The sequence below is a fragment of the Ranitomeya variabilis genome, chromosome 3, assembly GCF_051348905.1.
Source record: "Ranitomeya variabilis isolate aRanVar5 chromosome 3, aRanVar5.hap1, whole genome shotgun sequence".
NCBI lineage: Eukaryota > Metazoa > Chordata > Amphibia > Anura > Dendrobatidae > Ranitomeya > Ranitomeya variabilis.
The window spans coordinates 335650392-335662479 of record NC_135234.1 but is presented as its reverse complement, the minus strand read 5'-3'; the positions used below and the strand labels follow the sequence as shown (position 1 = coordinate 335662479).

Below are 12088 nucleotides of genomic sequence, written 5' to 3'. Positions count from 1 at the left end.
TTCTGGTCTAAATGGTCTGTTTATGCTCAGAGAGCACTTGCTATATTCTTGCAAAAAACTAGAAGATACCATAGTATCCAATGGTCTGTGTGGATAAGCGCACAGCATGCTCTCATTTGGTCCGATTTACGGACCAGACAAATGCAGGTGAACAGTAGGTGGTTCCTGCACTCTTCTGCTATGCGGACGTAGGAATAGATCTGCACACTGGCCCATACTGAGTTGTGTCTATGGGGCCACATGTAAGGCTCCATAATCAGGATTAAAGCGGTATTCCCATCTCCAAGATCCTATCCCAATATGTAGTAGGTGTAATAATAATAATAATATAAGAAAATACCTCCAATTAGAAATGTAGTGTAGTTTTTCTTATTTGCTATGTCTCTTCCCTCATGTGCAGGCATTGCAGGACCTTAGGTATCCATGGTTACGACCACTAACAACTAGTTAACTAACTGTCACTATATCAATGGTCATTACCATGGATATCTAAGGTCCTGCAAGTACTGCACATGAGGGAAGAGACATAGCAAATCAGAAAAGCTACACTACATTTCTAGTTGGAGGTATTTTCTAATATTATGATTATTACACCTACTACATATAGGGATAGGATCTTGGAGATGGGAATACCTCTTTAAGTGAGGGCAAGGAGTGCAGACATCATTCGCTGCCCATGTCCAAAGTGCTAAACTGCAGACCATTTATTGGCATTCATACTTTCGTATGGAATTGATTGCTTACAAACGGAGTGTTTACAGCATTAAAGCATGGCCTGTATGAAAGATAGAGCATATGGTTAATTCTGTCCTGCTTTGTTTTACAGAGAGCACTGACGATGAGAAAATTGTTAGTTATCACTGGGAAGAGCTGAAGGGTCCTCTAAGAGAGGAGAAGATCACAGCGGACACTGCCATCTTAAAACTGACAAATCTTGTACCTGGAAATTATACTTTTAGGTAAGGCTTTAATTGTTGTCTGATGTGAGATATGACTACATTTTTGTAGCAAGCTTTCATGTGACCGATAGCCTTAACAATACCATGCCAGGTATGCCCATTATTATGGCACGTGGAGGTTCGGGCTGAGGGAAATCAATCAGGCAATGTGATTAACAGTAGATTAAGTAAAATGTCATCGTAAGGTTAGGTGCACATAGTTAGTATTTGTAGATTTTTCTGCTTCAAAAGCCAAAGCGTTAGCAGAAAAAACACTGCATAAAATATACACTTTTTGATGCATTTTTACTTGCATTTTTTTCTTTATTCATTTGACTTGATGAAAAACAATGTAAGAATTGGCATGCTGCGGTTTGAACAATGCATTAAAAGTTCAAATCTGCCGATACCTTCAAAGTAAAAATTAATACTGCACATGAGATTTCAGAAATCTCATTCACTTTGCTAATATTGTAAAATGCTGCATTTCTTGTGTGGCAAGAACGCAACATGTGAACAAATGTCTTTATGTAGAAAGACTGTCATTTGATTAATTCACAGTTAATAATTAATAGTTCTTAATTCACAGTGCTTTGTGTGGATGACAACAAATGCTTAATCCTATTTTTTTCATCACCATCATAACTTATTGCTTTATAATATAGTCTCAATGTGTGTGATGATAAAGTACAATTATACTACTGAAAAGTGTTCATTATAGTCTATGCACAGCAAAGACAAGCAATGTACACATTGTGCAGAATTATGAGATTCTAATACATGTATAATCCCATAATGGTAAGGACTCTCAAGCTGATAATTGACTCTCATTCTTTTTCTTCATGCACTTTCCATGTTTGAATCTGTAGGTTGACTGTCGAAGACTCTGATGGGGCAAAAAACTCTACAATAGCCAACTTGACAGTGAACAAAGCTGTTGATTATCCCCCAGGGGCAAATGCAGGAGCCAACCAAGTCATTACACTGCCCAGAAACGCCATAGTCTTGTATGGGAATCTGAGCACAGACGATCATGGTATTGTCAGCTATGAGTGGTCTTTGAGTCCCAACAGCAAAGGGAAAGTTATGGAGATGCAGGTGAGATTGAACCCCTATGTAGCTTATACCATGAGAAGTAGGTAGTAGGTTAATTTGTCTATCATATGATTGGCCAAAGATATACATGTTAATTAGGCCATCATAGAAAACCGTAGATAATAGAAAAAGCGAACTATTAAAGGGGTTGTCCACTACTAGGAAAAACCCTTCTCATTCCCCATGTTTGGCCTTTTAAAATTGTAACACTTTTACTTACCTCCCATGCCAGCTCCATTCCAGCGGTATCAGCACTCGCGGTCCTGGGGCTCTCATGCTGTTGTTATGACATGTAAGCCCTGTGCCCAATCAGCGCTGGGGTCATTGTCCCCATGTGGACAAATCATTTATCAAGAGGAAGTCGAGAGAGCAGCTGCAGCCCGGGCTTCCTGTTGATGTTAAGTACGTCGGAAGGCAGGGGACTGTGAAGCCAGCGCAGGCAACGCGAATGCCGATACCACTGGAATGGCGCTGGCACGGGAGGTGAGTATAAGGGTTTTTATTTTACTGGGGCCAAACATGAATGAGAAGGGGTTGGCCAAGTTTAGTCTGACACAATGATTTTATTTTTCCTTAGTATTTGGGGAAGATACTGCACTTGACACAGAGTATTGGATAGATTTTAAACCTGTTAATTGCCTAAAGACATATTAATTCAATGTTATTAAGGGTCTTTCTGTCAAATCCACAGGACAAGTACTGCATGTCTGATATTTGTTAGTGATGAGAGCCACACAAATATTAAACGGTCAGCCACCACATGCTTTGGATTGGATGACCGAGTTGGAACCCTTATATCAGATATTTATTGCTTATACTGTGAATATGGAATAAGTGTCTGTAATCAAAATATCAGGGAGCTGCATTATCACTGGACTTTTATGTGTGAAAAGCAAGTAAATACATTTCTTTCCACCATGTAGGGTGTCAGAACATCAACTCTCCAGCTGTCATCACTGCAAGAAGGGGACTATACTTTTCAGCTCACTGTGACAGACTCTGCAGGACAGCAGTCTACAAGTGAGGTGACCGTAATTGTCCAACCTGGTAAGACACACATGATGATTTTAGTTTGAAGGGGTTAATATGAGTTATCATTGTATGAATTGTCATATTTGCAAACCTCAAATGTTTCAGAAAACAACAAGCCTCCGGAAGCTGACGCTGGACCAGACAAGGAGCTCACTCTACCTGTAGACAGTACAACTCTGGATGGCAGCCGAAGTACAGATGATCAGAAGATTGTCACTTATCTTTGGGACAAAACTCAGTGCGTATTTACAATCACTGCAGTGAACAAAACTTTTGATTTTGAGAGTTCTTAATAATCAGACTAAATTTTGCTCAGTATTGAATACTATAATATACTGCCATGAATGAAGAGGCATGTGGGTTTATTTTGTATATATACTGTAGTTACAGACAAGTTGGACAATCACAGTGAATATCATGGTCCATATATACAGATGGTGATTGCTTGCTCTCCAAGTAGCAGGAGGGGCTGCTGGTTCTTAACATTATATATTAGCTCTACAGTGTAGGCCATGAGAATATATGTCCCCTGTAACTCATGCCAACATGTTTGCCCCAGTGACAGCAGAAGTCAATCAAGAAGAACCTAATGTCCCCTGGAAGTTTCTTAACACCTTATTGGGGCATAGTCCTTTCACCATTCAACATTTTTCTGGTTGAACTGGACACAGGTTGTAACAGTGGCTGCAGAGTGGAATAAAACATTTTTTTTCTTTATTTTGCCTCTCAGTTATAGAGATATTTGCAATCAAAGTTTGTGTGCTCTGTCTGACAAGTGTGACCAGAACCATATCTAGCAAGCTTTTTTCATGGCATTTAATCCATCACTCCTGTGTTGTTGTTTTTATTGTTTTTGTTTTTTCTCTTTTTGGTTTCTGCTTTAACGTGTTCAAAGCTATATATTTTTTCCCCCCACTGTTTTATTGCCTTGTTCAGTATTGGTTGCTTACCCTGCATAGTAATGCCTGCTCTGGCCTTATGCTAATTGGTTAATTGCTGATTGTGGCCATTTGGTGTCTGATGCTTTAGACATTTCATTTCATATATATTTAGCACTGGCTGGAATAGCACGCGCACGGGGTCACGTGTGCAACAGTATAAAGTGATTGGCAGTTAGACAATGGCAGTTGGACAGGGCAGGAGACAGGTAAGGTGCATAAGTTTTTCATACAATCATGCTTCTTGGTCAGTCATACTACATTATGCATTTATCATATCAATCTGCTTCTAATTTGTTTTTACTTCTGCTTTCTCACAACTTGCCCGCCCTTTAACACATTATGTGCACTTCCTCCATATCCACCCCTCCCTTCTCCCCTCTCCCATGTATAACTCTGAAGCTTTACTGACATTTCTTACCCACTCCAAACCATCCAATACCTCCATGCAGCACTCAAAAACGTTCATACAAATCATCCCACCACCTGCTCTTACTGTTTTTTCTCCTTTTACTAGTTGCAAGCGACATCTCCACTAACCCTGGGCCTCCCTCCACCAGAATACATTACTCTCCTCCAGCTACATATAGAAACCCTGCTAATCTTATTAACATTTAGTGCATGCCTTCTCCTATCGCTTTCCAATGTGCTCTCTGGAATGCACAGTCTGTGTGTAACAAACTAACTTACATTCATGATTTTTTCCTCTCGAATTCCTTTAACCTTTTGGCTATTACAGAAACCTGGATCCAGCATTCCAACACCACCGACACTTCCTCTCTCTCGTTTGGTGGGCTGAAATTTTCACATAGCGCCAGACCTGAGAACAGACAGGGTGGCAGTGTTGGTTTGCTCCTTTCATCACAATGTGCTTTCCAGGTCATCCCCCCGGTTCCCTCACATACATTTCCTTCCTTTGAAGTCCACTCCGTCAGACTCTTTAAGCCCTTCTCCTTGCGAGTGGCGGTTGTTTATCGCCCTCCAGGCTCCTCCCGCCAGTTTCTAGACCACTTTGCCACCTGGCTTACTCACTTTCTATCCTGTGACATCCCCGCCCTCATCATGGGAGACTTTAACATCCCCATGAATGATCCCCTCTCCCAATCTGCCTCTCATCTTCTTTCTCTAACTTCTTCATTCGGCCTCTCACAGTTTGCTAATTCTCCTACGCATGAGGATGGAAATACTCTGGACCTGGTTTTCTCCCGTCCCGGCTCGCTGCATGACTTTACTAACTCCCCTTTCCCGCTCTCGGACCACAACCTTCTTTCCTTCTCTGTCAAGAATTGTCTCCTCACCCGGGACACCCCCACTTACCACACTTATCGTAATACACGTACCATTAATACCCGTCAGCTTATGGACAATCTCCACAAATCTTTAGCCCCCATCTCCTCCCTCTCCTGTCCAGACTTAGCATTGTTACACTTCAATAATACACTGAAGAATGCCCTAGATGAAGCAGCACCTTCTACACACAGAAAGACCCGATACAGGCAACGGCAGCTCTGGCACACTATGCAAACACGCTTTCTTCAGTGTTGCTCAAGGTGTGCAGAGCAACAGTGGAGAAAATCTCTCTTAGCAGAAGACTTCATCCACTATATAAGTTCATGCTCAAAACCTATAACTCTGCCCTTCATCTGGCCAAACAATCCTACTTCACCACCCTCATCACCTCACTATCCAACAACCCAAAACGACTTTTTGAAACCTTAAACTCCCTCCTGAAACCTAAAGTACATGCCCCCATCACCAACCTCAGCAGTGATGATCTGGCCACATATTCCCTAGAAAAAATCAACCACATCCATCAGGATATCGCAGCCCAATCTCCTCACTTGCCTGGATCCCCTTCCCTGCCGCACCTCAAGCTCACTAGACATCTTTGAGCCTGTTACAGAAGAAGAAGTTTCCAAGCTCCTCGCTTCTGCTCGGCCTACAACCTGCAACAGTGACCCCATTCCTTCACATCTCCTGCAGTCTCTCTCACCAGTGGTCACTGTTCCCCTGACTAAAATATTTAACCTCTCTCTTTCTTCAGGTATCTTTCCCTCCTCATTTAAACATTCAATCATATCCCCTTTATTTAAAAAGCCATCCCTGGACCTGAACTGCACTGCTAACTACAGACCTGTCTCTAACCTTTCCTTCATCTCTAAACTCCTGGAACGCTTGGTCCACTCCCGTCTAATCCGCTATCTCTCGGATAACCCTCTTCTCGACCCCTTACAATCTAGTTTCCACTCTTTACACTCCACTGAAACTGCCCTCACTAAAGTCTCTAATGATCTAATAACAGCTAAATCCAAAGGTCATTGCTCCCTGCTGATTCTCCTTGATCTCTCTGCTGCATTTGACACTGTGGATCACCAGCTCCTCCTCACTATGCTATGCTCTATAGGCCTCAAGGACACAGCCCTCTCCTGGTTCTCCACCTACCTCTCTGGCCGCTCCTTCACTGTATCTTTTGCTGGCTCCTCTTCCTCTCCTCATCTCCTTACTATTGGGGTTCCGCAGGGCTCAGTCCTAGGCCCCCTCCTCTTCTCTCTATACACTGCCCCTATTGGACAAACAATCAGCAGATTTGGTTTCAGTATCATCTCTATGCTGACGACACCCAATTATACACTTCTTCCCCTGACATCACCCCTACCCTAATTCAAAATACCAAGGATTGTCTGTCTGCTGTCTCTAACATCATGTCCTCCCTCTAGCTGAAACTAAATCTCTCCAAAATGGAACTTCTTGTGTTTCTCCCTTCTACTAACCTTACTCTACGCAACATCGAAATTACCCTGGAGGGTTCAACCATAATTCCCAAGCAGCATGCCTGCTGTCTTGGGGTCATATTCGACACCAAACTTTCCTTATATCTGATCACTCACCCGCTCTTGTCACCTGCATCTTAAAAACATCTCCAGAATCCGACCTTTTCTCACCTTTGAAACTGCTAAGACTCTTACTGTTGCTCTTATTCATTTTCGTCTGGACTACTGCAACTCTCTTCTGATCGGTCTCCCTCTTACCAAACTTTCTCCTCTCCAATCCATCTTGAATGCGGCAGCCAGGGTCATATTTCTGTCCAGCCGCTTCACCAATGCCTCCATCTTGTGCCAGTCATTTCGCTACAGGGTCCAGTATAAACTCATCTCTCTCACCCACAAAGCTCTCCACAGTTCTGCACCGCCTTATATCTCCTCTCTCATCTCTGTCTATCGCCCTACACGTGCCCTCCATTCTACAAATGACTTAAGACTAACATCCCCTGTAATCCGAACCTCGCACCTCCGTCTCCAAGACTTCTCTCGTGCTGCGCCAGCTCTCTGGAATGCACTTCCTCAGACAATCAGACTGATACCTAGCCCCGAACTATTCAAGCGCGCTTTGAAAACCCATCTCTTCAAACAAGCCTACCACATCAACTACTCAGTAAACTAACTTTGCCCTGTTCCCTCCCTCCAAATATTACTCTGAATCTGCACCCTACTATTCATCTGTCTCCACACCCTCCATGCACATGATAACTGCACTTGATACTTGACTATTGCACTTAAACACACGGGCTGATGACCGGATCATGCAGCTTTATATGAAAATCCCTATTTATTAAAATTGCCAGACCTGAAATAACAAGCACTTTTCACCTATTGTGTCTCATTTCCTTGTAGATTGTAAGCTTGCGAGCAGGGACCGCACCCCTAATGTCACTGTTTAAATGGTCTTAGCTTGTATTGAATTTATTGTCTGTACATGTCCCCACTTAATTGTAAAGTGCTGTGGAATATGTTGGCGCTATATAAATAAAAATTATTATTATTTGCCACCTAATAAGATAACACCCACTTGGACAGACAGTTTTTACTGGTGCATGTACTTCTTTTCCCTGTATGATGCATGATGCTGACTGATCATAAACTAGCAGTAACACTCAAATGTAAGAGGAAAACAGTCCCACCATAGCTTACAGCAGATTTCTCAGTGTGTGAGATGTAATGATACCGACCTGCTCTCATGGTCTAACCAAGCGCAGATGACTAACACCACAGATAAGGTCCCTGTGGGGGAGTGGCAACACAGCTAATCATATGAATGTCTACTGTGCTCACCAACTTTTACTGGCTTTGCAAGGAGATCAAGGCTGTTCTTACATCTTAGGGTACCGTCTGACTATACGATTTACCAACGATCACGACCTGCGATACGACCTGGCCGTGATCGTTGGTAAGTCGTTGTGTGGTCGCAGGGGAGCTGTCACACAGACCGCTCTCTAGCGACCAACGATGCCGAGGTTCGCTGGTAACCAGGGTAAACATCGGGTTACTAAGCGCAGGGCCGCGCTTAGTAACCCGATGTTTACCGTGGTTACCAGCGTAAAAGTAAAAAAAAAAAAAAACGTACATACTCACCATCTGATGTCCGTCAGGTCCCTTGCCGTCCGCTTCCCGCTCTGACTGAGTGCCGCCGTACAGTGAGAGCAGAGCGCAGCGGTGACGTCACCGCTGTGATCTGCTCTCACTTTCCGGCCGGCACTCAGTCAGAGCGGGAAGCGGACGGCAAGGGACCTGACGGACATCAGATGGTGAGTATGTACGTTTTTGTTTTTTTTTACTTTTACGCTGGTAACCACGGTAAACATCGGGTTACTAAGCGCGGCCCTGCGCTTAGTAACCCGATGTTTACCCTGGTTACCAGCGAATGGATCGCTGTCACACACAACGATCCAGCGATGACAGCGGGAGATCCAGCAACGAAAAAAAAATTCCAAACGATCTGCTACGACGTACGATTCTCAGCAGGGTCCCTGATCGCTGCTGCGTGTCAGACACTGCGAGATCGTAACGATATCGCTAGAACGTCACGGATCGTACCGTCGTAGCGATGAAAATGCCACTGTGTGACGGTACCCTTACACAGGAGAAACCTGCCTCTTCTAGATTGTGTGTGAGATGTAATGAGACCCTGCTCTTATCTCCCTGCAGAGAGATTTCAAGATGAGCACAACAGACATAAGTGTGATGCTGACACTTTCAGCACTCATCTCCAAACAGGCAGGGTGGGGGATGGACAGTACAACAGAGGTGGCAATCCTATGAGAGGAAGAGCTGAAACAAGGGTTTGTAATGTGATACAGGTAAACTCTGCTGCACTGCCCCTCCCTCCACACTAACTCATCTAGGAGGTTAGACTAGGAGAACAGGGCTGTATCATTACATTTCACACACTGACAAATCTACTATAAGCTATGATAGAGGTGTGTTCTTATTCCCTTTGAGTATTGCTGCCTCCTTATGATTGCATCATAAAGGGAGAAGTACACCCTTGTGAAAACTTTTTGAAAACGTCCACTTGGACTTGGGGTTTTCCAACAAACAGAAGTTAATTTTAATAAATAGTTCTTGGAATAATAATAATAATTTCCACAATTGGATGTTTTAATAAAAAATGTTTCGGTACTGAGATAATCTTATAAATGTGGCCCTGCTGTGTCTGACCGTGCAGAAACACAGTATGATCATATTGCAGCTCCTGGGCGGGAGGAGAAAAAGAGTATACAGACATTACAGCATGGGATCACAAATTATTCCTTTTGTGAAGTAAAACATTTCCTTGCCTGTTTTTAAACAGTCAGCCGTAATCCCCCATGTTGTGATGTCTGTATACTCTTTTCATCCTCCCATGCCCTGGAGCAGTGGCATGATTAGACCATGTTCCTGCACGGTCAGACATGGCCATTACACAGTACATAGCAAGAACACATTTAGAAGATTATCTCAGCACAGGAACATTTTATTTAATCACATCCAATTGTGGAAATTATTATTATTCCAAAATGTATTGATTAAAATTAGATTTTGTTTGTGGGAAACCCCTTTTAATAATAAGATGTGATATACTGTATATGCCTACAAAGAATTAAAAGCAAAGCAATGCCACCACTAGCACAAACTATAGTAAAAGACCCACCACTAATAACCCAAAACTATACACCCTTTGTGAAAATAATTACTAGAAAATGTAAGGGTAACAACTTAAAGTTGCATTTTAGCGGCACATTGTGATATTGAAAAGTGTGAGAAAAACACTTTTTTTTTTTTTCTTCATCACAAAAAATGAATATAAAAGTTGCTGCTGAAAAAAAGCCTCACTAATCACAAAAAGCCCATAGAAGTCGTTTGAATGAGAAAAAATGTTATATTCCACAAATCTATATGTATTTAAAGAGTAACTAAACTTTTATTCTTAACTTTGCTATATTTTTTTAAATATTTTTTTCCAGCCTGGAAAGTTATGAAACTTTTCAAATCACTTTATTAGAGGAATTGATTTCATTCCTGTAAACAAATACCATGTAGGGGGCATCAAATCCCTGCTTTTCCCTCGTCTATTTGCCTGTCTTCAGGTATATTAATATCACAACGTACTCATTTGGGGACAAGCAAGCCTGCTGCAGGAGATTGTCCTGATAAGTAGGACACTCAGGGGGATGAGGCGGGTGCTGACTCTCACTGCCAGCATTAGTACTCCAAATGAGTACGTTCTGATATCAGTGCAGCTGAAGGCAGGCAACAGATGGGGGGGAGCAGGGGTTTGATAATCACTTAAATTCAGTTGTTTTACTGGAATAACTGGATCCTTGCAGCACTGGAGTCCTGGGTTCAAATCCCAAGGACAACACCTGCCAGGAGTTTGTATGTTTCACCCATGTTTGCGTGGGTTTTCTCTGGGCCCTACAGTTTCCTCCCACATTCCAAGGGAGTATAGATCATTAGTCTCAAAGGAGACAGTTATGATAATGTCTGGATAGTGTTGCGGAATTAATGGCACTTTATAAGCGAAATTAATAAAAAATTAATAAGTTGATTTGCAAAGCTTCAAAATTTTCAAGCTAGTCAAAATTATTTCAAATTGAAAGTTTAGTTATTGTTTATAAAAACATGCCTGGCGATTAACACATCTTGAACTGGTTGACTAATAAGTATTTTTTTTTCAATTTAGGGGGCCAGCAGGAGTAAAAGTTGAAAATTCTAACAGTAGCATTGCCACAGTTACTGGTCTGCAGGTTGGAAAGTATGAGTTTACACTGACTGTTACAGATGAGCGAGGCTTGCAAGATATGGCCGTAGTCAGTGTCATTGTGAAGGAAGGTGAGCGTAGTGTCCTAATCTTGGAGGTAAAGGGGTTGTGTGAGATAAGAGAAGTGGTCTGCATTTTCTTAACGGGAACCTGTCACCTCCCTCAGGCGTTTGTAACTAAAAGAGCCATCTTGTGCAGCACTAATGCTGCATTCTGACAAAGTGGCTCTTTTAGTTATGCTCCCTGCACACGCTGAAATAAACGCTTAAAAAACGTGCCCCCTCATACCGTGAAATCGCCACGGGGTAGGTCTTTCCCCACTAATCAGACGCAGCGCAGCCGTTACTCCGGACCTGTGTGCACCAGGCGCCGCCTCCTCTTGCTTCATTAACGTCCCCGGCGCCTGCGCTGTAAGTATTTTTTATCGGGCATGCGCAGTTGTGCTGCCCTTCGAACTTACAGCGCAGGCGCCAGGGACACTAATGAAGCAAAAGGAGGCGGCGCGCACAGGCCCAGAGTAACGGCTGTGCTGTGTCTGATTAGGGGGGAAAGACCCACCCCGGGACGATTTCACGGTATGATGGGGCACATTTTATAAGTGTTTATTTCAGCGTGTGCAGGGAGCATAACTAAAAGAGCCACCTTGTCAGAATGCAGCATTAGTGCTGCACAAGATGGCTCTTTTAGTTACAAACGCCTGAGGGGGTGACAGTGAACAATACCACTTCAATATTTAGTATCTGTGTCTTATTTCTATCCTCTTGAACAAACCTGAGCTGCAATGCCAGGGACAAGGGTGCTGATCATTTAGTAAAAAGTAAATCAATTTTCTGAAATCTTTTAAGTCCAACATTTACATGCAGTGACTATGGACAAGTTTTAGCAGTATATACAGGGGTTGGACAAAATAATGGAAACACCTGGAAACATCAACAAAAGTTAGTTTAATGTGGTGTAGGTCCACCTTTTGCGGCGATTACAGCCTCAATTCTCGGAGGTATGGATTCA

At 42.8% G+C, this 12088-nt stretch overlaps 1 protein-coding gene across 1 annotated transcript in view; it reads left to right on the top strand.

Annotated features, from left to right (window-relative positions):
- KIAA0319L (KIAA0319 like) overlaps positions 1-12088 on the top strand; it is a 202265-nt gene that overhangs the window by 164854 nt on the left and 25323 nt on the right. Inside the window, exons 10-14 of the mRNA XM_077295806.1 lie at positions 827-959; positions 1808-2036; positions 2957-3080; positions 3171-3303; positions 11003-11151. Coding sequence (XP_077151921.1) covers positions 827-959; positions 1808-2036; positions 2957-3080; positions 3171-3303; positions 11003-11151 — 768 coding nt within the window. The remainder of the gene's footprint in view (positions 1-826; positions 960-1807; positions 2037-2956; positions 3081-3170; positions 3304-11002; positions 11152-12088) is intronic.